We start from the raw sequence: 27,848 nt of genomic DNA on the forward strand, positions 1-27,848 counted from the left end.
GTATTTCACAATAAGATAGTCCAAATCAATTAAACCTTTCCAATTGACTCTTTCCTCTATTAACCCCGGTTGTTGAAAAAGCTTCTTAATGTGAGGGCTTGTAAATGTGGTTAGGATATAAATATCAATAGTTACTTTGATTTCTAAATATATCAGATAGCTAGTGATTACAAGAACATACTTTTCTCTACCGCAACCACCAGACATCAACTTTGGCAAACCCTTCACTCAAGCAGTCGTTTCTTCCTATCATATTGAGTCATATTTTGAAACAACAGTTTTACCTCTTCATCGTCACAACGAGGTATAATTTTGGCCAAACTCATTCTCTTGAACCTTTTCAAATTAAACTTTTTAAAATGCAATTCATCATTATCCAATTCGGGCCAATACAACTGCTGCTTATCCTCGTCAGTCTCCGCTTCACTTTTATCATAAACTGGCGTGCCAAACACTTTGAAAATACAACTCAACAAATGTAAATCACTTATACTCGACTCATTATTCATTTCTTCACCGTCATCATCGCCACCACCACTGCCACTGCCACTGCCACTACCGCCTCCCCCATCTTCACGTATCAATATACTTTTGAAATTAGGCGAGTACAAAATAGTCAAAATTATCGCTGCTGACCAAATATCAGCCTCAAACGAATAATTAGTGATGCCCAATAATAACTCAGGCAGTTTATATATCCCAGTACATACATCAGTGTACTTTTGCATCAATGGTTCGTCATCAGGTGGATCCAATAGATTATAACATATGCCAAAATCAGCCACCACAGGGTGAGTAATATCATCATTGATGAATAATATATTACTTGGTTTCAAATCACGATGAATGATATTGTTTGAATGAATAAATCTGATTGCTGAAATCAATCGAGTCAAAAATTGCTTCACTTGTGATTGAGGAATTGTATTGGATAATGTATAACTCAATTGACTCGACCCTTCATCACCATCACCGTCAAGATTATATCGAGTCCGTTTACGACAGTACTTTTGACTCATCATCAACTGATTCAAATTAAATGGATAGTAGTCCATCACCAATACCACATCTTCAAAGATTTGGAAGTCTCCAATGTACTTTACTATCCCATCATGATCTTGTAACGCTTTAATGACGGCAATTTCACGTCTAATTGAATGAGGTGGGATCTTGAAATCGACATCAACAATCTTTAAACACACATAACTTGAAGCTGATGACGACGAAGAAGAAGAAGCATCTTTTGGTTTGGCCTTGCATATATCTGATATCGGACTATTATAAATCAATTGCTTATCCGTGTATAATTCATCAAGTTTCATTCGAAGGTAGTTGAGTGTTATGTTGTGTTTGATGTGGGTTTTTTCCGTATCGGAGTTTTTTATGATCACGCCGCACATCCCCCTACCCATCCACCAAATTATTCTTACTTTAACTCACTACTCCACTCCTCTAAATGATAAACGTATATAGATATAATCTATGAACAAACGACTGTACTTTAATAATCTCCACAACTTTTTGTCTCTTTTTTTTTATTTTTCTACACCCGTTTCCTCTTATTCCCACCATCGTCAAAAACAACATTGTTTCGTTTGAAATTATGACCAGCATTATTACCGCCATTCTGACTGATATCATTATCATCAACATAAATCTTCCGGTTGGGATACTTCAAGTTCAATCCTTCAAATGCATTTTCAGTGACTTTGGGCAACTCCAAAAAGAAATTATGCACCAACGCTTGATCAGCAGTTAACCTGACTTCGGGGTCATACTTCAATAGCCCATACAACAATTCCAAGCATTGCTTATTATCCCCACCAATCATCTTGTACCATTGCGATAAATTTGATGAGTAATTCTGAGTGATTTGTTGCGTAAATGAAACAAATTCAGGATACTTGTTTAAACTTGGCCAGTTCTTCAAATTGGGGGTACCCATAATTTCAATAATCTTTTGAAATTGGTTTCTTTGGAATGGAACCAGTTTCTTATTGTTTATATCTATCTTGGCCTCTTCTCCTTTGAATATTGGTCGCAATGAGAGCAATTCCGCCAATATACATCCAACGGCCCATAAATCAATTGCTGGGGTATAATGTCTAGTGCCCAAGAGCAATTCAGGAGCTCGGTACCATATGGTAACCACAACTTTATCTCCAGTATAAAGGCTCTGCAAAGGGTTATTGAACTTACGCGCCAACCCCAAATCACCAATCTTGACACATCCATTCGACGTTACCATAATATTGGCCGGCTTCAAATCTCGATGAAATATCCAATTCTTATGTAGGAAAGTAACACCATTAAGGATCTGCCATGTAAGCGATTTTATCGTTGGTAACGGTATGGGTTTCAACTCGGGGTGTGAATGATAATGGATGATCTGTAGTAGATCATGTTCACAGAATTCAAAAATCATATAGATGCTCTTGTTTTCCAAAATTATATCTGCTAGTTTGGTTATGTTTTTATTGTTCAATTCCCGACATAGTGACATTTCACGAATGGCACTTTGACTAATACCAGTGTATTGCGCCGCCTCGTTGGCAATTTCACGATTGAGGTTCTTGGTGGCATTGCCGGCAGTGTTGTTTTTACTATTCGAACTTTGATGGTTATCACTTTTAAACTTTTTAATGGCATAATACTGTATCGAAGGAGCCTGCAATTCCACCATTTTTTCATCAGCTGGAGCCGACCCTTCTTTTGGCTCTCTCTCTTGAACATGGTTATTCACACTTTCCTTATTAATGCGACCATTATCGCCAAAAGTAGCACCATCACTTCCCTCATTCATACCTCCATTATTCCCATTCAATTTCCCTTTTTCTTCGCCATCTTTGGCATTTACATTCGTGGTTCGAAGCTTGGCCTTGTACACCTTTCCGTATGTACCTGCCGCTATGTAACCCAATATTTGGTAAGTTGAAAGAACTGATTCACGTGTTAGGTCCTTTCGATGCTTGAATGGCCCTATTGTTAATATTGAACTCGACGCCATTAGGGCTGGTTGGGGAACCGTTGGAAGTTGACTCAGCTGATGTGGGACGTAGTTGTTCTTGCTATTCTGATGCGTTGGCCCTGAAAAAGGATTATTCGCGGGCAATGTGTTTGTCAAAGATTGTGCAAAAGACTGTCCTAAGCTATGTTGTTGATATTGTGTCGATGGATGCAAATGCTGAGATTGATTCGTCCGTTGTTGAGGTTGGTCACGCAAAGTTTGACCTTCACCTTGTTTCTGAGACATATTCATTGATAATCTGTTCATAGTCTAATGCAAAGGCTATATCTCCATGGTATTGCCTAGACTGATATAAATGGGCTAAGCTGGTAGAAACAAAAAAGAAGTACCTCTTACTTTAATTTGGTCTCTCGTTAAGTTTAAAAATGCCAATTGATCGATCATTGGAAAAGATTCTCGCGCAAAATTACGTTTCATCAAAGAAATAAAGTGGATGCAAAAGTTGAAGCTAATATGTCTATGTAATGTCTATATATTCAAAACCGTAACCCTTCTAAACCATTTAGCGAGTGGATGGTTGAGTGTGATGGTGGATTACCAGCTGCAGGTTTTGGCTGTTCTACTACTGTGCCAAACTCATACTCGGGATTAAAGTTGAGCAAATTAGAAGCTTGCGAGTTTTCATACTCATTCTTCAAACTTTCTGTAATCTCTTTCTGCTCTTTGACAATTTCGTTTTTAATCTGTTGAATTTCCGCCAAGTCCTCCCATTCAGAAGTGTTGTACGCAAATTTGTTAACATAATAAAAGGTTCCTGATATGTTTTGATCTAAAACAGCTTGTCCTGAGTCGATAGATTTGTCCAACTCTTCCATTGTTACACTATATGACCAGTTTAACGCATGCGATATCTCTGATACAGTAGCTCCATAACAACCCCTTTCGTGGTTTAGAACATCGTTTTCACCTCCATCATCATCATCATCATCATCGATTAATTCTGCCCTTATTACGTTTTTCTTATACTTGTGCTCTTGTCGCTTCAAGAATTCAATGATAAACTCACAATATGAGTCGGCATGAATTTTTGGTCGGATTACAACGACCCCGGTCTTTTCGTACTTATTCAGTACCACGGGTAGATTCAAGATTTCAAACAAATCAATCAGTCTTTTAAAATCAGCAACATCTATTAACTCAGTGCCAAATCCCGAACACTTTACCAAGAATCTATTATATTCCGCAAACAAGTCCGGTAAAGTTATCATGGACGATTTCTTGGTAAGTACAAAGCTTGTCAAATATTCACTCATATGCCGGCTTAGCTCACTATGGTATAACTTTGATGTGCGGCTTATATTCAATGGTGGAATGCTATTGTACACGTTGTTACCCTTACTGGCTAATAATCTTTTAAATGACGATGAAAGCTTAATCAAGTCTTCAAATTTAAACATCAATTGCTCTAAATCATCCAATGACGAGCTAAGTATCATTTCGTTGTTCTTTCTTTGCTGTTCACCAAAAACTTCCAACGCATGGATCCCAGCACCATTTGGCCTAACTTGTTTCTTCTTTGTCTCCAACTTTTTGGAATTCTGATTAATGCCACCTTTGATTCGCAAATTTTCCCACTTGATCTCATCAATCAAGGTTGCGACTTCTTGGAAAAATTGGGATTCACCACCTTTACGGAAACTGATTTTTATATACGGTTGGTTATTAGTATACTGCTCAGCACCTTCAAGATGCAAGTTGAGTGGGTTTGATTCAATCGAGATATCCTGCAAAGCTTGGTTAATTTCAAATGTGGAGGATGCCAATTCGGTGCCACACATTTCGCAAAATTTCAATGATTTATGATTAATAAACGTACAGGTTGGGCATTGACCAGCAGGAACTTGATTAGTAGAAGATACTGGCTCTGGTGTCAGATTAGCTGGTGATGGAGAAGCTTCCACCAATCCACTGCTTTGGCCAGAAGATGCTACCGTTAAAGGTGCCACGATAGCGCTCTCAGAACTAGCTCTGTCAGATTTGGTCTGCAAGTCTTGTATAAAGTTCATATTAGGCACCCCACATGCAATGCATTTAGGGGCTTCCATTTCCGCATCTATCTCACCAGATACATGATTCTTGAAAGAACAAATTTTGCATACCCAATCAAAACCACTTGAAGATTTGAGTTTGGACTTGTTTGTATTCTTTTGAGTTTCCACTTTTAGATACAACTTGACTTTGGGCGAAGATCTCAAGAATCGGTCAATTAGCTCTCCTGAAGTAAACTGTTCGATATTAATAGCTATGCTGTTCTTGACTTCATTGTTATCAAAGTATATCACTCTTTTGTTTGTTAAGTATAGTCTACCGTTTTGACGGAGAAGTATCTTTTGCTTTCCTTGGTATAGGCCGACGTTATCCTTGATGTAGACATTAAACTCCCCTTCCTCAAGTATTGGTCTGTCACTTCTGTTAACTTTTATAGCTTGCCATACTTTCAACCAAGACATCTATTGCAATCTGAATGGGGGTTGATAATATTATACTTTCCGTTAGGGACACTGTAACTAAGCTATCGCCAGTTGTACTTCAATATCATACAGTTTAATCCGCGTGAGTGGTGGTTAATCCTAGCCTGATCCCGTTAATTTCTCTGATAGTACTTTGCTATGGTTTTGCTTGTCGTTGTCGTTGCACTTGAGTTTATGGATCAAACGAAAAAAAATATCTTTTTGGGGATTTACTACTTTTGAAATCAAACCCACACAAGCATCATCTACACTATTGTTAGAAGCATCATCCACCACTGCTTTAATGGAGACAAGAGAGAGGATTAATCACCCCATTCTACTGTAGTCTAATTCTTTTGACAAAGCTGAAAAACTTGATTCAATTTCAAAGTGTCTAGATCAGACTGCTGCGACTACAACACCAACTCTGTTACACGTCTCCTTGATCCAGTTAAATTCAGAGAGCCTACCACAAGTAGAGTCGACAACTATACCAGGCCATGGCGTTTTTATTCAAACGAGATCCCAAGAACCCTCATGAGTTAGTGAGAGCTTTGAACGAACAACTAATCAAGCTCGATTACACCAACGATCCATCGAGTTATAAAAAACACCAGGATGAACTGGGGCGATATCTAAAACAAATCAGAGCCATTATTTATGGCGATGACGAGAATGAACCTCAACAAGACCAAATCCAAATACTATTAACTGAGATCCTACAATCTAATAACTTGTACTTGTCAACATTCAATTTGAGTAAGTTGGATTTCGATTCCCGAAAAGACGTGGTTGTCATGTATTCAAGTTTGTTGCGACGAAACTCATTGAATGGTATTAAACAATCAAGCACCACCTCATTGTCCCCTCCACCTGTTGTGGATTATCTAGTTCTGGTGCAACCTAAAATATTGGACTACTTATTGAGAAGCCCTGAACACCCTGACATAGCGCTTGTTGCAGGCCAGATATTGAGGGATTGCTTAAAGTTTGAAAAGATTAACAAGTACATCCTATACAGCCCCAATTTTTGGAATTTGTTCAAATATGTCGAAAATCCAACATTTGAAATTGCATGTGATGCTATGATGACCATGAATGACGTGTTGACTGTTCATAAAAAGTTGGTTTCCGAGTTTTTGGCCAATAACTACGAATCATTTATGACAAGGATGAACGGATTGATCAAATCGAACAATTATGTCACGAAACGACAAAGCGTCAAGCTTCTCAACGATCTAGTGTCTCAGAAAGCCAATCTACAATTTTTGCATAAATACTTTGCTGATACTAAGAATCTTAAGTACACAATGTTGCTTTTAAGTGAAAAGCTGAAAAATCTTCAGTTAGAAGGGTTCCATCTCTTGAAGTTTTTTGTTGCCAATCCGAAAAGGACTTCCAAAGTTAATGAAACACTAATAAAAAATAAGTCTAATTTTCTTGAATTTTTCAAAACATTTGACATTGCTAGTTTTCATGATTCCAGTTTACTTGAGGAGAGAAATTACATCATCAAGCAGATTGAGGAATTACCCGATAAGAATGCACTTAACTAAATTTCATGTCTATATGTTCATAAAGTCTCAAATAAAGAAATAAAATAATCTATTTTGCTACCCTCGACCAATCCTTGTACTCCTCTTCACCATACTGTATCTTTCTAATCCATTCAGCTACTTGGGCAGTCAATTCTCCAGAATTTCCAAAAGACACTGGAACAGGGATATCTTCACCTTTGAAACCAATGTTTTTTATAGGTGACACAACAGCAGCAGTACCTGCTCCAAATGCTTCGACCAAGTTTCCCTGTTCAGCAGCTTCCTTCACTTCGTGAATAGTAAATTTTCGTTCGGATATAACCCATTCATCGCTTGGTAGTCTGTTTTTGGCCAACTCCAAAATCGAGTCTCTGGTTACTCCTTCCAAAATTGTACCATCAAGGGGGGCGGTAACTAACTCCTTCTTGCCGCTAATTGGGTCGCTGAATACAAAAAAGGCATTCATAGTACCAACTTCGGTAATGAAACCTTCATCACCAAATAACCACAAGTTTTGATGGAATCCCCTTTTGGCAGCTTGCAATTGCGGCAAAACACAAGGAGCATAATTTGCTCCTAATTTCTTATCACCAACACCTCCTGGCCATGCTCTTACAGCATAGTCAGTGGCCTCCAAACTGACAGGCTTAAACCCACTGGAATAATAAGGACCAACAGGCGATGCAATCACGTACAACAAAGCTTTATCCGGAGTACTGACACCTAAAGATGCAGAGGTTCCAATCAAAGTAGGCCTAATGTATAGCGAGTATCCCTGTCCCTCAGGAACAAAATCTTGATCAAGAATCAACAATTGATCAATCAATTTTTGCAATTCTTCCCCTTCAAATTGTGGCAAAGCAATTCTTTCAGCAGACTTGTTCATTCTTGTCATATTTTTATCCCCTCTGAAGGTTCTAATGTTGCCTTGTTTGTCCTTGTACGCCTTCATTCCTTCAAATAGTTCGAAAGCATAGTGAAAGACAATAGTAGATGGATCAAGTGACAAATTGTGGTATGGCAAAATCTTGGGAACTCCCCAGCCCGATTTAGCATCCCATTCAACTTCTAGCATATGATCAGTAAACGTCTTCCCAAAAACCAACTCATTTTTAGGAATTTTGGCCTTGGGTGTAGTTGTCTTTTCGATGACTAACTTTGACGCATTTAAAGGAACCGCCGACGCATACGTGGAATTGAAACGATTAAAAGACCTCAAAGCTAAAGCTCGAGACAAGAAAGGGATGCCCCTGTTTAGTATCTGCATTCTAAATAGATAGTGTAGCAAGTAGCCTGAGTTGGAGAATTTTTCAATGAAATGAGTCAAAATCGGTTCCGATTTGAATTAAAATGAAAAAAAAAGTAGATATCGGACAGCGCTACCGCTTGTGCTATAGGGAGGACGAAACCATTCTTCTTCGGTTACGTTGCTTTAACGGGGAGACAATGGTTGGGAAAGAAGGAACTGGGTATGGGTTTAAATCCAGAGACTCGTTGTTCCGTCCTTTTACAAGTTTCCAAAGGCTATTCTATGGCTATATCACGTTCTCGGGCCATTATTCTGACGCGTTAGGCAGCTGGAAGATATGTAAGAACAACCAAAGCCATTACAGGGAAGATCCAGAATCAACATTGTTTCCCCCTAGTTTTATATGTCTCTTGTGTGTTTTAGGTGGCTCTTGAAATAGAAAGAAATTGAAAAGTCTCAACAACGTGAGCGAAGAAAAAATTCGTACGAAAAAGAGGTGTTGCACTGCCAATCGTCGTCGACAAACAACAACGAAACAATATATCTCTGTTCAAAGCCTAGCTGAACCCAATTGAAACTGGAATAATTTCCCATTTGAAGGAGAACTCACACCAATCGTTGCCTTACTTTTACACTTTATTGAGTGCCCAACTAGAAACACAACTTTTGAATCTCTTAATTCACCAGAGATATAGCCACACGGGTACATTCAACAATCATGTCTGAAGTATGTATTCAAGGCCCAGCAATTATTTTTCTTCTCTCTTAAAACTGAGTATTGCCTTTGGAGGTGCCTATTGGTCATCCCACTAAATGCACTTTTTCCATTAGCATGTACTAACAAACTATCCTTTTAGGTCAAAAGAACTATTAGAATAACAACCGAACAACACATCTTACAAGATGTCCCTCCAGTTGAGAACTACCCTATGAGAAAATGGTCCGTCCAAATAACAATGCTTGATTCGGAAGGAAAGGAAATCCCGGCAAAGATTTTGGACAGAGTTACGTATACTTTGCATCCAACTTTTGCTAACCCAATAAGAGTAATCAAACAACAGCCTTTCAAAATTGAAGAACAAGGTTGGGGTGAGTTTGATATACCTATCTCTATACACATTTTGGGTATTAGTGGAAAACCAGGTGAACGTAAATTTCAACACGATTTAAACTTTTTGCAAGAGAAATACGTCAACGATCATGTGATTTCAATCCCAGTTGGACCAAACAAGAACCCGCAATTAAATAAGATCCTAACAGAAAGTGGACGGTTGCCTTTTGATGAAGCTGGCAATTCAACGGCAGGTGGTGCTTCTGCCGCAGGTGGCATCAAGAGGAAGTTAGATGCCTCGAATGGTGGCCAGTCACCAACCAATGCAGCAGACAAGAAAAAAATTAAAGGAGCAATAAAGGGAAATGTAGATTTAGAGAAGTTGGCCAACGGATTAAGTAAATTGAGTGAGGATGATTTAATTGTCGTGGTTCAGATGGTTACCGACAACAGAACTAACGAGATGAACATCAAAAATGACGTTGACAATGGAGAGTTTACAATGGATTTGTATACCTTGCCCGATTCATTGTTGAAGAGTTTGTGGGACTACGTGAAAAAACATATTGGCGAAGCTTAGGAGAGAATAGTTGGTGTATAAATTATCAAATTGTAAAACAGTATTAATTTTCTTTTAAAACTGAAATGTCTCTCTTTATACACTCCATACTTTTACTGTTGCATCCCAGGAACCAGTTGCCAAAGCAACGCCATCAGGACTAACTGCCACTTTGTTTATTTTGTTCAAATGCTCGTTTCCCAAAGTGCCAATAATCTCGTTTTTCAAAGTATCCCACACTACACACCCGTAATCCAGGTAACAGGAATACAACAAGCGTCCACTTTTCCCAAAATCGAGCGAAAACACACCTGAATTCTCCAAGGTTGAATTTCTCGAGCTTATACTAAGTCCATCGCTAGAGGCCAATGTTGCATTGATGGGAGCACTTGATGGAGTTAGCATAGTGTAGCTGTTGCCAAGACTATACGTTTTTCTTTCAAAGGGTGTCGCTGGTGACAATAATTGCAGTCCCATGCCAGTTTCATTTAGTCCTTGCATGTTTCTGATTTCCAGAATTAAGGAATAGTGTGCGACCTCACAATCACTTCTCAAATCAATCAACCTAATCTGACCGTCGTCAGATCCCACGGCAAATGTATTCCCATCTGGAAATACCCTTACGCAATTGACATCGCTGTTGGATATGCTGAAACTTTGGGTTGGTGTTTGCAGTCTCAAATCCCATACCTTGGCATAACCATCAGAAGAGCCGCTGATAAAAAGATTATCCAGCAAGATATTTGGTGGGAAAACAGTAAGACACAACACATCTCCAACATGGTCGATAAAGTCACGAGATTTGAATCCCTTCGTAATGTCCCACAACATACATGTCATATCGCCACTGGCGGTTACGATCGAATTATTGCCGATGAACTCGCACTCTGAAATGTACGCCGTATGGCTCTTGAAAATTGACTGGACAGATTGGGAGAAACCTGTTTGTAAAGGGAAAATGTTGCTTCGGAACTGTTGCTGCTGCCGCATTTGAACGGGATTGTTTGAAGTGTCAGACTTGATTTTGTAAATGGTGCAATTATTGTCCAACCCAGCAGAAGCCACTAGATTTTCATTGGGTGACATGCTACAAGTAAGCACCCACGTGTTGTCTAACTGAATTGCCTGCTTTTTGAATCCAGTGATTGCATCCCAAATGATCATATAGCCATCTTGAGATGCTGATAATATCTTTGTTGACTCTGCATTCCAGCACAACTTTGCCACTTTGTTTTGGTGTCCACGCAATGTGTTATATAGTCTTAATTTCCATGAATCCCGAGGTATGGTTAAGACGTTGGCGGATACCCTTTGCAAGTTGGTGTCTTGGGTGTGTCTTTTGACGTTGATTATCTCGTCATACAATAATTTTGCCTTTTCCTTTGCAACTTCAATTTGCTTCAGGAGAGGCGCTTGGTCGACTTGCTCTTGCATTTTAAGCAGCTGCTGTAACTTTCCTTGGAATACCAGGCTATCTGACTTTTGCACTGGAAATGGTATTGTCGAATTTCTACTTTCAGGATGCATCCTTAAGCGATAAATTGGAATACTATGCGATCTAGATTTGGTAAACAAATGCTCAGTGGGTCTCTGGCTCTTTCAATAAATATTCAACACTGAGGCTAAAATATGTTACACAAGCTTTGCATATCCATCTTGAAAAAGCACAAGTTTTCTACTTTCAAAACTTTTTGCCACGGGGATGTTGAGAAAAGGGGGATGAAACCAGAAACTTTCAGAGAAGGCTAAACAGAGGCGAATTCTTGTCAAAGTTTATTATTATTTAAGATGCTATGGTTTTGGGAGTATTATTATATAATTTGATACAAATATGATGCAAAATTTGTATGTGACGGCCAACGACAGTATGTTATTTTTTAAATCATTTTTGGAGATTAATGCCTAAAAGGGTAGTCTGAAACAATTTTATGGCAGATGCAGATTTTGTAACTTTGATGGAAAACATTTAAAAAATTTACTGATGTGAGTTGACAATTTATAGAAGCAGATGACTCTTTAAGCGTATTGCTGCTTTAAGTATCAAGAATTTTGGTTCGCCCAACCTTCAATGTAAAAGAAATCATCGTGTAAACGATAGCTACGTTATTATATGCTCTCCTTCCTTTGTGGCTACCCTTGGAAAATAGGTTTGCCAGGTTGTTTTCATCTCTGCTCCAAAACCATTTCAGGCGTTGTGTTTTTGAGAATAGCGGTCTGAGTTCGCAATTACAAAAAAAAAACGGTTTGAGTACATATTTCGAGGAATGATAGCTTCTTATTCAATTTGAATGAACAGTTCTCATATTATACGTATTATGTCTAGAGAGTAACTATACTGTCATAAATGTTTCACCTGCATTACTGAACATATAGAACATTTTGCCAATTTCCATACAATTAGTCGCGATTATAACAGTTCCACTGCAAAACTCGGGCTCCAGCTATTCAAAACTAGCCACCGGAAAGTAAATGGATGCTTCGCAAAACAATAATCTCACGACACATTTCCCAAGATACACACTCACAAGATGCAATTCAGTAGCTGCAGGTCAGAAAAGGAGCACCTGATGCCAGATTATGACTTTGACAGAACCAAGCAGAAGAAAACCACTAGATTAATACTAATGGCAGTAACAAAGGCACGACACTGATTTATGTACTATGTCGTTAAATCATCCATATAATCATTATTTAAAACTGGTATCAATGTTGCTATCTTCACCTTCTCGGTTTGATAGTACCTGCTGCCTCTCTTGCTCCTTAGCTTGCTCCTGTTGTTGTCGTTTCTTTTGATTATGCACATTTGGAACAGGCGCTGCGGCTGTTTTTTCCTGTCGGGAAATGCTTCTCTTGACTCGATCCTCCAAATTACCCGTTACCGTTTTCAAATACAGGGGCAATTCCATTCCATTTTTCAAATAAAACACTTTCCAATTACGCGCCTTATCCTTAAGTTGAACTTGATTCCTGTTTTTCAATGCTTCATTGATTTTACCACCTTTTCCAAACAAGTCGAGGATTTTCGACCAATGGGGGCCGTTTAATTCCAAAGCGTGTCTGAATGCCTTTTCCTCGTCCCGAGTCCATGGTCTTCTCTGACTAGGTTTATGTCCATTGACATGTATTTGTTGCTCTCGTATCTCCGAAGGTAAAAGCTTAGCTGTGTCACCCGAATCACTATCGTCACCACCAGCTCTGGGTGGTCGGTAGTTCATCCTGGCATTAATTTGGTCATACATATCCGGACTTATTGGGGTATGTTCCTTCTTGTCCCTAACGGGCTTTCCGCCCTTGCCCCAGATTAAGTACCCCATGTTCTTTGAAACATAATCAAAAAGATCTCTTAAAAAGGTAAACCATTTGAATTCGTCACTTAAGGGTGTTTGTGTTTCCTCCTCATTGTAGTTGAGCAATAGGGATTTTCTTGATTTGCACTTTTCCACAAAATCATCCTCCGAAGGTAATAGCAAATCAACATGTCTTCTGGCCATCAATATCTGATCCATGTTATCTGGTAATATATCTTCTAAAATATCCTCCCTGGACCGTTCCCCTGCTTCGATAGCCGATATGTAAGCTTGTGTCTTCAAGTCAAGATATAACATAGCCTGTGGCTTCAACAATTTACCGATTTTACCACCCACAGAAGACCCTATACCAGTTTGGATACTCGTACCTAAAGTGCTCGCCGTGTCCAAGTAGCTAGTGTCACTTAGATGGTACTTGATGTCCAAGTCGTGAGCAGGACAAAATATATCTAAAAACGATTCGTTCAAATAAAAGAATCCAACTTCCATCGTACCCAATGCAGCTGCTAGGAATGTCGCTAAATTCACTTTTCTAAGAGTCGATTCAATACTTTGCTCCTTGGTTTTAAAAACACGAGGTGTTTCTTCACCAACATGCCACATTCCCGGTGCTATATGATCCACAGTTAAGAATGGATCCTCTTCAGAGTACAACCTTTTCGTAAATTCAAACAACGAAGTCAAGTCACGATATGTCGCACCTTCAGGTGTTTCCGGATTGGAAGCGATGTCGATGATTCGTTTGTAGGAAGACTTTGCAACAATACGTAGCAACTGCGTCGATAGATTATCCAATGTCGGTAAAGTGTTGATCAAAAGTTGAATTCTTGGTGGTAAAAAATCGGCTCCTATAATTGGCAAAGGTAGCACTGACAAATTTGCCAGTGTAAACACAGCATGGTTGGAGTCGACACTCAGCGGCTGATACTGTGACGACAATGAAGAGTAAGCGACATGTGCGGCATTTGTGTTGAAGAGCTCAGAGTCTGAGGGGATTGCAGATAACGATGAGCGATTCGTATGTTGCCCATTCGGCCGTTCCTCCTGGGATTTGCTGGGTCTATTGCTCAACTCAAAGGGAGGCGATCCATTCAAGACTTCTTCCTTCATCTTACCGTGACCTTCTGAACTTTCATGTTGTAATCTTTGTTGTAATTGTTGCAGTCGTTGCTGCAGTTGTTGCAGCAGTTGCTGTTGCAGTTGTAAATGTTGCAACTGGTCGTGAGCTTGTTGAATCAAATCTGCTGTACTCTCCTCAGAGTTTTCATCACGTGTTGATTGGACGTTTGTATTTCCTCCCTGAGATACATCATCGGTGAAATTGGCTGTACTGTTATCCTTGTGTGTCTGGTTTAACACTTCAACTGACTTAACTGAGGCATCAGTTTTCTGTCTCTTCCGCTCCTGTTTGTCTTCCGCTGAATGATCAAGATTCTGTTCTTCAAAAACCAGCAGTTCGTGATCTTCTGTATCTTTTGTTAACTCATGTGCAATAGATGAGATTGCTTGTTCGGCAGATAACTCCGACGGACTTGGCTGCTCGGAATCTTGCCTCTGCTGCAAGATATCATCAATATTGGAATCATCCATACTCATATTATAGATTGATGAATGATGTGTGTGGTTATCCGGCAACCTCTTCGGTATTACTGTGTAAGGTTTAATGCTAGTCGTGTATAATTTGTTTACATTTTGTTAGCACCAAATTTTTGTCTATCAATTTCTTTTTTTCTTCCTCTGCTGCTCACTCTATCTACTATTAGTGAAGTAGAATTACAAACAATGCTCAACACTAGTAGGTCAATGTGAACTATACTAAAGATGTACGTAGTTAGGTCTTCATTAGCATTATTACAGCCTAACATGCACCAGCTTTTTGGTTCATATGCTGGACTTACCAGTATAGTGATTTAACAGTTTAGTGACTTAACCGTTTAGCGACTCAATTCGAATGAATCGACTCATTGATCAACATAACCGCCTATTGAGACTAAATACGTACAAACACAGCAGTGCTTCGTAAATGCGCTTGCTAGAATTATATTGGAACAACCTTCAAGTGACAATTCAGTCTGACCCTCCCCATAAAAACACAAAATCTACAAAATTCGCTAATGATTTCTATTCATGTTAAAAGAAAGATTATTTCTCTAGCGGGACCTCGTCCCAATTGGGAAATGCGCCATAGAACTACACGCTAAACCATTTTTTTTTGCCGCTTCTTTTTTTCTCCTTAATTGAATCATCTCTTACAGTGTAAGCGGGATCCTTCTACGGAGTTCTATTTAAACCCAGCAAAGTTCCTCTTTTTTTTATAGATTCTACTTTTCTGAATTCAGAAATAAACATTCACAAATATTCTACAAATATGACTGTTCAATCAATCTCTGCCCAATATTTCCCAGAAGAACCAAAAGGACCAGTTGTTAAATCCACTAAAGGCAGCAACTCTAAGCAAGCAATTGAAAGTTTAGGAAAAGTTTTTGATGCTCGTGCAGCTTATTTTGTTGCTGACTATGGTAAATCGTTAGGAAACTACATTACCGATGTTGATGGAAACGTGTACTTGGACGTTTATGCTCAAATTGCTTCCATTCCTTTGGGTTACAACAATCCTGCATTGCTTGAGGTTGCAAAATCAGACAAAATGCTCAGGGCTATTGTTGACAGACCAGCTTTGGGAAACTTCCCTGGTAACGATTTGGAAGACATTGTTTCGGATATTTTGAAGGTGGCACCAAAGGGACAAGATAAATTATGGTCGGGATTGTCTGGTGCTGATGCCAATGAATTGGCCTTCAAGGCTACATTTTTCTGGTACCAAGCTCAAAAGAGAGGTTACCACAGTGACTTTACACCAGAAGAAATTGCTTCAGTGATGCATAACCAAGCTCCAGGTGCTCCAGAATTGGCCATTCTTTCGTTCGAACATGCATTCCACGGTAGATTGTTTGCATCCGGCTCCACCACTTGTTCCAAACCTATTCACAAATTAGACTTGCCAGCTTTCAACTGGCCAAAGGCCCAATTTCCATCATATAAATATCCATTAGAAGATAACATTGAGGCCAACAAACAAGAGGACGAGAGATGCTTGAAGATTGTTGCTGACTTGTTCAAGACTTGGTCTGTTCCAATTGCTGGTGTTTTAGTTGAACCAATCCAATCGGAAGGTGGTGACAACCACGCATCAGCCGAGTTCTTCCAAGGCTTGAGAGATATCACTTTAAAGCATGGTGCATTGTTAATCATGGACGAAGTTCAAACTGGTGTAGGTGCCACTGGTGTCATGTGGGCCCATGAAAGATTCAACTTACAACCACCACCAGATATTGTTACTTTTTCCAAAAAGTTTCAATCCGCCGGTTACTTTTACCACAACCCAGAAATTACTCCAAACTTGGCTTACAGACAATTCAACACTTGGTGTGGAGATCCAGCTAGAATGACTTTGGCTGGTGCAATTGGTAAAGAAATCCTTAAGCATGATTTAACTGCAAGAGCAGCAGAAGTTGGTGACTATTTATACAAGAAGTTGGAAAAATTGCAAGAGAAATACCCAACCCACTTGCGTAACTTAAGAGGTAAAGACAGAGCCACATTCATTGCTTGGTCAATGGAAAGCGGCACAGCAAGAAACAAGTTCTTGAGTGACATGAAGGAGACAGGTGTTAACATTGGGGGATGTGCTGAAGACTCGGTTAGATTGAGACCAACTTTGGTTTTTGAAGAAAAGCACGCCGATATCTTGGTGGAGGCTATTGATAAGGTATTGTCAAACTTTTAGAATCCTGAATGAGGAGAGTGGATAATGTATTTGGTTATGAAATTAGTTGTGTCTAGATAATGAAATAACATGGTAACGAATGAGTGGAGTGTAGATCTACTTAGATTTAGCCGTTGAGGCGCTAGCGCAAATAACGCGACACGTTATTTTTACTCCAGATTTTGGACCTGCAAAGTTTTAGAAAGAAAGAAAACAAAAAAAAAAGAAAAAGAAAAAAAGAAACAGAAAAGACGTCAAAATACATTTAGCCGATAATCAATTTTGATAAAATTTTCACAAGACCCCCCACCTTAAAATCATTGCCGTGTGATAACATCAATATAGACGGTACTAGACCCTATTCTTGGCAGCCCATATCAACTCACATCATTTGTTTTTGAGTATTCAAGCCGGTTTTGTTTTAATCAATGATAGCGGCTTTTTCGTACCCGGCATAAAAAATAAATCTCAACAATTCACATGGAAGGGCTCAAACTCCCTATGGCAACTTTTTCGCCATTGTATACTGATTTCAAATATTTTATCAAAAATGATTCCAACTCGTCATTTTTAGCTGGTGGAATCGCTGGTGCGGTTTCTCGAACTGTGGTGTCGCCATTTGAGCGTGCTAAAATTCTATTACAGTTACAAGGTCCAGGGTCCCAGCAGGCATATGAAGGCATGTTTCCCACGATAGCAAAGATGTACCGTGAAGAAGGGTGGAGGGGCCTCTTTCGTGGGAACACACTTAATTGTATTAGGATTTTTCCGTATAGCGCCGTGCAATTTGCCGTGTTTGAGAACTGCAAGGACTTGATTTTGAAATACAGGCGACGTGAACATCCTGATGACTTAAATTTGCTTAGAAGTAACGAGTTGAATGGATATGAGAGGTTGTTTTCCGGTTCTATTGCTGGAATTGTGTCTGTAGCAGTCACTTATCCATTAGACTTGGTACGAGCTAGAATAACAGTACAAACCGCATCCTTGAGTAAGCTTAACAAAGGTAAGCTAGCCGAAGCTCCATCGGTAATGCAAACATTAAAGGAAGTCTACAAAAACGAGGGCGGATTCCTCGCTTTATACCGAGGAATTATCCCCACCACATTAGGTGTGGCGCCGTATGTTGCTATAAATTTTGCATTATATGAAAGGCTTCGTGAGTACATGAATAGCTCACCACGGGAATTTTCAAATCCTATTTGGAAACTTTCGGCTGGTGCATTTAGTAGTTTTGTGGGAGGAGTTTTAATATATCCTTTAGACGTACTAAGGAAAAGGTATCAGGTTGCAAGTATGGCAGGAGGTGAACTAGGGTTCCAGTATAGATCAGTGGGACATGCCTTATACTCCATTTTCAAAAATGAAGGCTTTTTTGGAGCTTACAAAGGGTTGACGGCTAACCTATACAAAATTGTGCCATCCATGGCCGTCAGTTGGTTATGCTACGACACCATTCGTGAATGGATAAAAATTTGGTAACCGTTTTGTTTAACTTAGACAATATAGATAACAATATAGAAATGCTAAGTAGCTCCCTACTTTTTTATCCACACAGGATGGCATATATGCATCATATCTTGGGATTTAACTTCTACACCCAATAACTTGTGCCTTTTTTTTTTTAAATCGTATGGTTAATCCTGCATACAAACAAAAATTCAACCAACCAAATTTATTTCAAATAAGAGAAGAAAGAAACGCATTTGGAAAATTTATTTTCTAAAAGTACGAGTGACAAACCACCACCCCATAAAAAGGAGAGTCTTACAACCTATTCAAGCTCAATTCAAATCACAACCATGCTTCCATCCAGAGTTTTGTTAGCCCAAGCTAAGAATGTCAAGCCAAAGTTCACCTACCCAGTAGAGATGACTCCATTGTTTGCTGCTGTTGGTATTGCAGTCGTTTCCGCAACCTATTTCACATACAGACACTTTGCCAATGATAAGGAATTAAGATTATGGAAGAACGCTGACTTGTCTGAATTGAACAAAGTTTTGGACAAGGCTGAAGATGAAAAGAAATAGACTACTAGCTGTTTCAAGATCGATTACATTCATTTTATTAATGCCAAAATTAAAACAAAAAAAACATTAAAGATTTCGTCATGACATTTTTTTGCTATCATCAGTTGATCATTCTTAATATCATGGCCAATGATGGAGCTTAACCATTTTGCTATTTATTTAGTTAATTGTTACATTTTATAGGAAATTAAACCGTTGGTTGTTTTGGAATACAAATTTTCAATTTACTATATATATATATGTACATGGTCTATCTACCGTCATGCTCAGTTGATCGAGGACATAATTCTGCTCTCGTGTTCACCTTCAATGTTGGTGTAGTAGTCCAAAACTTCGGGAGTTTGGTCCAAGTTATCAAGGGCTCTATAATATCCTTTAGAGTACTCTTCGGGGAACTCCACTTGTCCGTCCTTATTCGCCAAATATCTCACCGCACTTTCGTGCAATTTATATCCTTTGGCACTAAGCTCATTACTAATGCGATGAATCTCCAAAGGATCAGAAATTATGCGATAAAACTTGTACTTCTTGTCAGGGACAAACTCATCTGAAAACTCAACCTCTTCGAAATCTTCAGCACCCAATTCTAGTGCTACTTCAAACACGTCGTCGAAGGATTCATTGGCATCGGGCTTAGGCTCAATGAGTATTTCTCCCTTCTTTTCAAACATGAAATTACAAGGGCTTAACGATGCTTGGAAATATGCCATTGCTGATTTAACTCTCATAACTGTACGTGCCTTGTTATCAGTAATGGCTGAGACTATAACAGCAACACCACCGGGCCCCATAAACTCATAAGTCACCTCAGTTTGATTAGCTGCACCATCATTTAATTCTCCAGCACCTCTCTTTATCGCATTTGTGACTACTTGCTTTGATACGTTGAGTTTCTTAGCTTTATCTAATAACTGATCCAAGCTCGCATTAGACTCTTTACCTCCTATTCGTACACAACTTTCTATCTTGGTTGCAATTAATGTTGCTTCCTTGGACTTTTTGGCATCGTTCTTGGCTTTATCATGCTTGATATTGGCCCACTTAGAGTGACCTGCAAACCTTATAGGCATAGAGCGCCAGGTCAAGGGATGCTGATAGCGACAGAGAGGACGAAGAATTGGTCGTATCATTTTTTATGGGTAGCTGATCGGTAGAATGAGTAAGTAGGTGAATGAAAAATTATGTCTTTTTCAAAAACTTTATCAGCGATTGTCGTTTTTGTCCAAAAAGAAAAATAAATAGACATCCACTGATCAAAGTCCAACAACAGTCACAACTCACACACACACACAAGGAAACAAGTCATAAAGATGAGCTCTGGAAGTGAGGCAATGACCAAGCGTAAATTGATTGCTACAATTGCTGACGAAGACACAGTAACAGGATTACTTCTTGCTGGAATTGGTCAAGTATCCAACGAACCAGGCAAAGAAACCAACTTCCTTACAGTTATCCCCGGCAAGACATCGGTTGAAGACATCGACGAGGCCTTTGAGACATTTACCAAAGAGCGTGACGATATAGCCATTTTATTGATAAATCAACATTTGGCCGACTTGATTAGATACAAAGTTGATAGTTATACAAATGCGTTTCCAGCAATATTGGAAATACCTTCAAAAGACCATCCATATGATCCAGAAAAGGACTCCATATTGAAAAGAGTTAGAAGGTTATTTGGAGAGTAGACAATTGAGCACGTTTATGAGAAATATTCATAGATTAGCTTTATTGCGATTTTTAATACACATTGCAAAAATCAACCGTCCATTGATTCATCTACGGCCTATTTATTCTTCTTGTTCTTCTTTTTCTTCTTCTTTGAGCCATTTCCATTTGGGGCAGGCGAATTTTCTTTTGAAGTTGAATCATCGTCAACGTTCACTTCGTCGTTTTCAAGGAGGTCACCCTCCTCTTTCTCCTTCTTTTCATCCACTTGCTGTCCTCTGACTTCGTTCTTTTCCTTCTTGACGTGCTCCATTTCTTCCTTCTGCTGTTCCTTCTCCTCCTTTTGTTCAAATTTTTCCTCCTCAATCGCTTTTTCCGCTTGCTTTTCCTCCTTTTCTTTCTCATTTGTCGTCTTTTCCTCTTCTAATTTCAGCTTTTCACTTTCAGCGTCAGCCTCTTTTGTAGAAGGGGTATCAGCTGACTGTTGAGGCAACTCGGTCCCCCCCTCTAGGACAGGATGATCACTTATCTTTGTTTCTACTTCAATTATATTTTCCTCGCTGATAGGTACAGTATCAAAGGCGTCATCAATATCCTCTTTTAATGCCACCGAAGAAGCAGTAGCATTTGGTTCGTCTTTGTCAAGAAAGTCTTGCTCAACTTGAGTGGGATCATTACTTTGTTCGAGATTGTCAATAGTCTCGTTGACAGCTTGCGCTGAGTTGGGAAGTGCGGTGGAAATCTCTGTGTCATCAACTTCAAGCTTTGTTGAGTCACTCTCCTGCTTTTCAAGAGGTTCATTGTCATTGGATGTAGGTGCAGGTTGCTGCGCTCCGGTTGTTTCCATGCCCTCTGACTTCTCCTTTGGCACCTCTTCCTCCTTCGTTGGTAGAGGCGGTAAGTCTGACTTTTCTGTCTCTCCTGGTGCTTCAGTGTCGTCCAAAGGCACATCCTGAGAAGCAGCTGTAGAAGCATCAGCTAGATGATCCTGTGCGTTACCACCCTCATGAGATGCACTTTGTCTAGATCCATGACTGTCACCCCAGTAATTCTTGGCAAACAAATCAGGCAAAACACACTCCTTGACGTAAAAGTCACGAACTCCAACAATTCTCCTCTCACGTTCACATGCCTTTATCCATTCAGGTCTGATTATAGGGATGTTCATATCATTCGCTTTGGTATATTCGGGATTTTGTTTATTCTCTCTGGTACATAAAAAGTGTGTAGTATCCACTTTTACTTGATGCTGGGCCGGGTGTTTTGCTCCAATATTCACCAAGGTCTTTTCAATGTCTTCCGCAGTAAATGGGTCATTAGGACTAAAATCACCAAGGCATACAGTTATACCAGAAAGATCAGTCATTTTGTGAGTACTGACTTCAACCTCATTACTCCAAAAGATACCAGCAGTGGTATCCAATCGTAATTGGAACTTGAAGCTCTTGTCCACAGGCAATCCCGAGAGCTTTGATGTCTTGTTATTCATTGGCTGTGGAATGGATCCCAACTTTTTGCCGTCTTTGAATAATATCAAGTTTTTCAAATTAGATGTGCCTAAATCCAATGTATCCCACTCCAAGACACATGACGTTTGAGTCGTGTTTCTAATTTGTAAAACGGGAGCTTTTGGTGGATGAGTGGCAAAAGTTTGATAGATCTCATCCTGAATGTTTTGAAAATTTAAGACCTCCTCCTTTTCACTTTCATGATCTTGGTCGCATTTTAATTTAACAATTGATCCAGCTCTAACTCCATTGGGCAATAAAATTGTCGGGAACTCAATCAAGTGGTGATCTTTTGTTAGTAAAAGCGCTAATGAAGCATCTAGTTTACCAACTGTAAGCGAAACTTCTACCATATTAACTGTCTCAAAGTTGTTCCTAGTTCAATTGAGTGACGTCAGTAAATGTGGTTGTTCTTACTTGCCTTTTTTCTTTTTATTTTTTTTCACCATCAAATCAACGATAAAAAGTTGGTAGCATTGGCATAGTAACAGCACAGCCAACATCTGGTATTTCCTATAATTTTCCTTCTATCAAGAATAAATCGTATTAATTAATGTTACAGATATAAAGTATACAAAATACAAGTTCTACGTCGGTATGCCCATGGCTTTTAAATCCTCATTTATCTCTTCCTCGCTGGCTTTCCGCAAAAGCAACTCCCGAGTCGCTACATCATCTTGATTGATCGAGGAACTAACAGCTGAGGGGAAGCCATGAAATTTGACTAGTCCATTTAATATTCCCAATTGCTCATTCAAGTTGTTTCGCTGCTGCACCAATTCAACAATTGCACTTTGTTTAATAGCTTTCTTCATCTTTGGTGCAACTGGTCCCATAACTTCGGTGACGATGCCAGAGCTCGATACAGGTAGCTCCTCTTGAGCCAATATCGACAGTGGTATTGCTGCATAGTTGAAGTCGGGCACAATTTGATCTAGCTGATTTCTTTCTTTGTTGATCTTGTACCACATTGACGTTGTTTCTGTTATCATTGCATTTTTAGTGTCCATAATATTTCTGAGATAGTTCTGGTGTATAGATGTGCGTGTTGCCATCGTTTCTTTATCCACGCACTTCAATCTGTAAGTCAAGTTTGCATTGGCCAAGTTTAAGCTGTCTTGGTAAAACCCATTGATTTTCTGATATATTTTAGATAGCTCAGGGTGAGATCCATCTAAACATAGCTGCAATTCCTTCTCCAACAAGGACAATTTATCGTCATATAGCTTATCGCGCACTTCAGCGAAACATTTTTCAATAGCTATTAACCCTTTTACCGCTAGTTCTCTTTGTTCGTTAATGTCTGTGTCATTTTCCTCGGCAACGACTTGTTCAACACTCTTTTCGAGAGCTTCTTGTGCATCTTTTAGCTCTTCCGCATCTGTAATTACCTTATCTTGGTGTTCTTGTTGCTCTATGGATGTCAATTTTTCTCTTCTTCTAGATTCTCCTTCTTCATCCTCCTCTGCGTCATCGTCTTCTTCCCCCTCATCTTCGGCTTCTGCTTCGTTATCCTCATCATCGTGGCCAATCTTGTCGGTAGACTTTGAAGCTACTTTCTCGGGGAATTCAACCACGTCATTACTATCTTTGGCCTCATCTTCCGCTTTCGTATCCTCTTCTCTGGTTTCTTCCTTGTTTTCTGCACCAACACCGCCAAGACTAGATTCAATTGGCGTGTCCGTCTTTATCTTCTTATATCCAACTGATTCATACTCATCGTTAGCTCTTGTGGCTGTCCTTTTGCGCGTTATTGCATCTTCTGACTCTTCCATGTCCTCCAACTTGTTGTTAATGGAGGAACTTTGAAGGCCATCTTTTGCATTCTTAACTGTACCTTTGGCCTCGGCAAACTCTTCATCTGAGTCACCGTCAATCTCTTCCAATCTTGCCAACTCTGTCAACTCTGACAACGTTTGTAAATCGGTTGGCTTCACTAGGTTTTCTCCATCCCTTTCATCCAAAAAGTCCATCTTATCAGTCTCTGCTTCTGATTCGTCATCGCCCAAGTCACTCAATTCAGAGCTTTCATAACTATCCTTTCGCTGGCGAGAAATTTCACCTAGTTGAAAGTCATTATTAGTTCTCAGTGTTGGTCGATCCTGTGATGCATCTAAAATCTTCTCGTTGACTTCCTGCATTGCATTTTGCTGATCCGCCCCATGGTTGTCGCCACCTTGGGCGTCGGGGTTTTCATTCTTATTGCTTAAAAACTCTGAATTTAGATCCAATTCTGAATCTGGTAAAGCCAAGTCAAATGGTGGAGGAGAAGTGGCAACATCCGAGAGTGGTGATTCTTTGCTGATAGTCAAGCGAGTGTTTTCGTCAATGACATCGTCCACCTGGTCTCCATTTTCTGCAACATCTTTCTTTGATAGTACCAGATCTGTTGTTTTCTGTAATGTATCTTCGTTAACAGACATTGACTGTTGTGTTTCTAGTTGCTCCATTGAGTTTCGAAAAAGTGTGTGTTTGTATGTGGATGGTAAATGAAAATGTATGTAGGCTCCTCTGTTGTGTGTAAATCTATACGTAATAAGTTTCTCTTGTTGTCGCCTTGATGAATGGTTCTAGTACGTCTTAATCGCTTGCTTTTACTTCGAGTTCAAGTGCTGTACGTCAACGTATTGAAAGAAAGTCTTTTACTGGATTATCTGAAAAAGTCTAAGTTATGAGTTGTGGTGTTTGTGATTCGCACCAATTTGACTGATTTACTTAGTAATAATACAAACCAGGATGTTTGAAGTGATTATGTTGTTGAAGATGATAGTGATGGAGATTAGTTTGTGAGTATATTGTTGCTGTTTGAAAGGGTTTTAAAAAAATTGTAGAAACTTTTGAAGATTGAAATTCAAATTCAAATCTTTTGTGTGTAGTAGTAGTAGAAGAAATGTCAACAATATTAAAGTTTATATGCAGGTATATCAGAAAATACAAAACCTATGTACACTGTTTATATAGTTTGTATTTAGTAAAAGACAGTATTCAACTATGTAAACTATTTATTTAGATTTCAATTAGTTTGAAAAGCTCTTCTTCTTTCCAATGGAAGATCCTACCATCCTTCTTATTTTGTTTGTTTTTGAGGGGCTCATTGAAGAGCCGCACCATCGCACCAAAAACGAAAAGAATTTCCCCTTTTGGAAGTTTTTGTTGAAGCTTTTTTTTTCTCTCTCTTCTTTTACATTAAACATCTCATCTCATTTAACAATTCATTATATCTGCTCCGATACTCATTTGTTTCAATACTCAAACACACAATTTCAAAGATATGTCTGGGTTTTCTTCACTATTTGGTAAGTCTTCTGATAAGTATGATCTGTCTATAAATGAGTTGTTCAATAATTCTGCCGACGGCCCTATTTCAAAAGATCAACTCATTGATAAAAAGAGAACTGTGGTTAATATTCCCCATTCCAAGGAAAGAAAACAAACCGAAACAAATGGTGATGCAAGAGAAAGTGATGATAAGGAAGAGGAGGACGGAAGCAAAGAAGGGGATGACAATGAAGAAGAGGAAATTGAAGAGGAAAGATCAATCAAGAAAATCAAAAGGAAGGACGAAAATGACAATTTAGAAGCCAAGTATTTTGAAAAAGTGATGCATTCGGAAGAGAAAGAGGATTCTACCAAAGATGAGGGATCTAAAGACGAAGAAAGCTCAGGTGATGAGAATTCGCCGGTCGAGAAAGAATCGAAAAAGACTAAAGCAGCTAAAACAATCGATTTTAAAGAGGAGGAGTTGGAAAAAGCAGAGAGGACGGTATTTGTGGGAAATGTTCCAAGTGATGTAATAACGTCAAAAGTGCTTGCCAAGAACTTCAAGAAGCTATTCAAACAATATGGAAAAATTGACTCTATTAGATTTAGATCCATTTCTTTTGACGAAAATTTACCTAGAAAAGTGTCGTTTGCCAAAAAGAATTTGCACAAATCGAGGGATTCGGTAAATGCATACGTTGTTTTTGTTGAAAAGCAGTCATCATTAGCAGCAAAACAATTGAATGCAACTGTATTTGAAAATCACCACCTTCGAGTTGACCATGTTGCTCACCCAGCACCCAAGGATAACAAGAGAACCATATTTGTTGGTAATTTAGATTTTGAAGAAAAGGAGGAGAGCCTATGGACCTATTTTAATGATAAATTGGACAATGACGTTGAATCAGTTAGGATTATACGTGATTCCAAGACTAATATGGGTAAAGGATTTGCATTGGTTCAATTTAATGACACATTAACAGTAAATAAAGCATTGATGTTAAATGATAAGCCAATGGCGGCCACCTCAGGTAATAAGAAAGCTCGTAAATTGAGAATATCAAGAGCCAAATCAAATGCCAAACCTTCGTTGATGTCACCTAATCATTTTGAAAATGTAAAGAAAGCCTATGCGTCAAATAAATCTCGTGACCAACAAAACTTGACTGACACCCAAAAGACAAAATTGGGAAGGGCACAAAGCGTATTAGGTAAAGCTGATAGATCAAGAGCTGGAAAAGCCAAGAGAGTTATAATCGAAGGTGAAAGGGCGACTAAGGGTCTGAAAATTGCCGGTATTAAGGGACTAAAGAGTGGGAAGGTAAAGAAACCAAGAATTAGAGATAGGTCGACCAAATTCAAAAATGAAAGAGAGGCTATGAAGAAGGAAGCGAAGAAGTAGAGTAGCAGTAGCATATATAGTGATCATAATCTCAGTATTAATACGCAAGTTATTTTCCAATGTATTCTAGTCACCGGTGGGAATAGTATGTTGGAGTTTCACAAGTAATGTGGAGTTGTTTAGAAAGTCGAGATTGGCGTCAAAGTTTGAGAATAATTTGCAGCAAAAATATACCAAAATATTTCTCTGATATGAATGTGGCACAGCTTGTCGTCTACAAAGCAGTCGAACGATAAAGCAAATACTTGTAACGTAAATACATACTTGCCTTAAGTAAGCTCAAATAGATACCATGCAAAAGACTACTGAAACTGCTAATGCTACTCTCTGTTATTAATTATGGCGTGTCTTCAAGTCAAAACGGTAGTGCGTTGGCAGGATTATTTGTGTGCCTTTCCTTCGCGTGGCACTAAAATGGACAAAACGATAAAAAATAAAATCAAAAAGGGAAAATTACAGCGAGTGCCGAAACCTCTCATCTTCGTTGGGAATAATTCAGATATGTAGTGATAACGTATACCCTTTGAATATGTGGGGATGTAGCTTTACCTCAAGAGTAAAGACAAACCCTATGTAAGCGGAAAAGTGTATCAAAACAAGGGAGGAAATGACACAAAAATGGCCATAAAACAATTCCGCGCTCAATCAAAGCGCCACACCAAACGGAGTTAAATCCTTATTTAGAATCACTGTCTTGTTGGCCATAGCTTTTGGTAAACTGTCGTGTGGGTTTACTATAGAGAACAGTACGTTTGGGAAGAGGAAGAGCTTGAAGCAACACTCATGGTGTATATTGAAGAGCTGTTGTACAATTTATGTTTCTTTGTCTTACTGGTTATATTCAAGTGTGAGAGGCACTAAATTTATTTTATTTTATTTCTATTTTATGACTGATAACCACCACATTACAAAATACAAATATATACACATGCACATATACAAATATATTTACACATATAAATAGACACCTTTTATTCCTTCCCACTTCCATAAAACTTTTATTCTAACTTTGTTTTTTTATCCAAATCTC

At 38.9% G+C, this 27,848-nt stretch overlaps 16 protein-coding genes across 16 annotated transcripts; 7 read left to right on the forward strand and 9 right to left on the reverse strand. All coding sequences in view use genetic code 12, as the record gives it.

Annotated features, from left to right (window-relative positions):
- Positions 1-224: 224 nt before the first annotated feature.
- CAK1 (cyclin-dependent protein kinase-activating kinase) lies at positions 225-1,322 on the reverse strand (the record flags this gene model as incomplete). The annotated part of the gene is made up of 1 exon (XM_051817231.1): positions 225-1,322. One exon carries the CDS (start codon positions 1,320-1,322, stop codon positions 225-227), a length of 1,098 nt encoding a protein of 365 aa, XP_051669672.1.
- Positions 1,323-1,543: 221 nt separating this feature from the next.
- Positions 1,544-3,259, reverse strand: SSN3 (cyclin-dependent serine/threonine protein kinase; the record flags this gene model as incomplete). Its single annotated transcript, XM_051817232.1, has 1 exon — positions 1,544-3,259. One exon carries the CDS (start codon positions 3,257-3,259, stop codon positions 1,544-1,546), a length of 1,716 nt encoding a protein of 571 aa, XP_051669673.1.
- A 245-nt stretch (positions 3,260-3,504) lies between these two features.
- On the reverse strand, positions 3,505-5,478 carry VPS36 (ESCRT-II subunit protein; the record flags this gene model as incomplete). The annotated part of the gene is made up of 1 exon (XM_051817233.1): positions 3,505-5,478. One exon carries the CDS (start codon positions 5,476-5,478, stop codon positions 3,505-3,507), a length of 1,974 nt encoding a protein of 657 aa, XP_051669674.1.
- Positions 5,479-5,978: 500 nt separating this feature from the next.
- HYM1 (Hym1p) lies at positions 5,979-7,034 on the forward strand (the record flags this gene model as incomplete). The annotated part of the gene is made up of 1 exon (XM_051817234.1): positions 5,979-7,034. The coding sequence occupies one exon, from the start codon at positions 5,979-5,981 to the stop codon at positions 7,032-7,034; it is 1,056 nt and encodes a 351-aa protein (XP_051669675.1).
- A 49-nt stretch (positions 7,035-7,083) lies between these two features.
- Positions 7,084-8,283, reverse strand: BAT21 (branched-chain-amino-acid transaminase; the record flags this gene model as incomplete). Its single annotated transcript, XM_051817235.1, has 1 exon — positions 7,084-8,283. The coding sequence occupies one exon, from the start codon at positions 8,281-8,283 to the stop codon at positions 7,084-7,086; it is 1,200 nt and encodes a 399-aa protein (XP_051669676.1).
- A 700-nt stretch (positions 8,284-8,983) lies between these two features.
- TAF14 (TATA-binding protein-associated factor) lies at positions 8,984-9,896 on the forward strand (the record flags this gene model as incomplete). Its single annotated transcript, XM_051817236.1, has 2 exons — positions 8,984-8,992; positions 9,123-9,896. 2 exons carry the CDS (start codon positions 8,984-8,986, stop codon positions 9,894-9,896), a joined length of 783 nt encoding a protein of 260 aa, XP_051669677.1.
- Positions 9,897-9,971: 75 nt separating this feature from the next.
- STE4 (G protein subunit beta) lies at positions 9,972-11,402 on the reverse strand (the record flags this gene model as incomplete). The annotated part of the gene is made up of 1 exon (XM_051817237.1): positions 9,972-11,402. The coding sequence occupies one exon, from the start codon at positions 11,400-11,402 to the stop codon at positions 9,972-9,974; it is 1,431 nt and encodes a 476-aa protein (XP_051669678.1).
- A 1,160-nt stretch (positions 11,403-12,562) lies between these two features.
- TBF1 (Tbf1p) lies at positions 12,563-14,779 on the reverse strand (the record flags this gene model as incomplete). Its single annotated transcript, XM_051817239.1, has 1 exon — positions 12,563-14,779. One exon carries the CDS (start codon positions 14,777-14,779, stop codon positions 12,563-12,565), a length of 2,217 nt encoding a protein of 738 aa, XP_051669679.1.
- A 772-nt stretch (positions 14,780-15,551) lies between these two features.
- Positions 15,552-16,970, forward strand: UGA1 (4-aminobutyrate transaminase; the record flags this gene model as incomplete). Its single annotated transcript, XM_051817240.1, has 1 exon — positions 15,552-16,970. The coding sequence occupies one exon, from the start codon at positions 15,552-15,554 to the stop codon at positions 16,968-16,970; it is 1,419 nt and encodes a 472-aa protein (XP_051669680.1).
- A 459-nt stretch (positions 16,971-17,429) lies between these two features.
- CANMA_004915 (uncharacterized protein) lies at positions 17,430-18,431 on the forward strand (the record flags this gene model as incomplete). Its single annotated transcript, XM_051817241.1, has 1 exon — positions 17,430-18,431. One exon carries the CDS (start codon positions 17,430-17,432, stop codon positions 18,429-18,431), a length of 1,002 nt encoding a protein of 333 aa, XP_051669681.1.
- A 320-nt stretch (positions 18,432-18,751) lies between these two features.
- On the forward strand, positions 18,752-18,979 carry CANMA_004916 (uncharacterized protein; the record flags this gene model as incomplete). Its single annotated transcript, XM_051817242.1, has 1 exon — positions 18,752-18,979. The coding sequence occupies one exon, from the start codon at positions 18,752-18,754 to the stop codon at positions 18,977-18,979; it is 228 nt and encodes a 75-aa protein (XP_051669682.1).
- A 266-nt stretch (positions 18,980-19,245) lies between these two features.
- CANMA_004917 (uncharacterized protein) lies at positions 19,246-20,049 on the reverse strand (the record flags this gene model as incomplete). Its single annotated transcript, XM_051817243.1, has 1 exon — positions 19,246-20,049. The coding sequence occupies one exon, from the start codon at positions 20,047-20,049 to the stop codon at positions 19,246-19,248; it is 804 nt and encodes a 267-aa protein (XP_051669683.1).
- Positions 20,050-20,289: 240 nt separating this feature from the next.
- VMA7 (H(+)-transporting V1 sector ATPase subunit F) lies at positions 20,290-20,667 on the forward strand (the record flags this gene model as incomplete). The annotated part of the gene is made up of 1 exon (XM_051817244.1): positions 20,290-20,667. The coding sequence occupies one exon, from the start codon at positions 20,290-20,292 to the stop codon at positions 20,665-20,667; it is 378 nt and encodes a 125-aa protein (XP_051669684.1).
- Positions 20,668-20,765: 98 nt separating this feature from the next.
- On the reverse strand, positions 20,766-22,508 carry CHS5 (Chs5p; the record flags this gene model as incomplete). Its single annotated transcript, XM_051817245.1, has 1 exon — positions 20,766-22,508. The coding sequence occupies one exon, from the start codon at positions 22,506-22,508 to the stop codon at positions 20,766-20,768; it is 1,743 nt and encodes a 580-aa protein (XP_051669685.1).
- Positions 22,509-22,742: 234 nt separating this feature from the next.
- Positions 22,743-24,578, reverse strand: CANMA_004920 (Rpd3L histone deacetylase complex subunit; the record flags this gene model as incomplete). The annotated part of the gene is made up of 1 exon (XM_051817246.1): positions 22,743-24,578. The coding sequence occupies one exon, from the start codon at positions 24,576-24,578 to the stop codon at positions 22,743-22,745; it is 1,836 nt and encodes a 611-aa protein (XP_051669686.1).
- Positions 24,579-25,426: 848 nt separating this feature from the next.
- Positions 25,427-26,818, forward strand: CANMA_004921 (uncharacterized protein; the record flags this gene model as incomplete). Its single annotated transcript, XM_051817247.1, has 1 exon — positions 25,427-26,818. The coding sequence occupies one exon, from the start codon at positions 25,427-25,429 to the stop codon at positions 26,816-26,818; it is 1,392 nt and encodes a 463-aa protein (XP_051669687.1).
- Between the last annotated feature and the right edge of the window lie 1,030 nt (positions 26,819-27,848).

This window comes from Candida margitis (genome assembly GCF_024628925.1).
Source record: "Candida margitis strain CBS 14175 chromosome Unknown scaffold1, whole genome shotgun sequence".
In the NCBI taxonomy this organism is placed as follows: Eukaryota; Fungi; Ascomycota; class Pichiomycetes; order Serinales; family Debaryomycetaceae; genus Lodderomyces; species Lodderomyces margitis.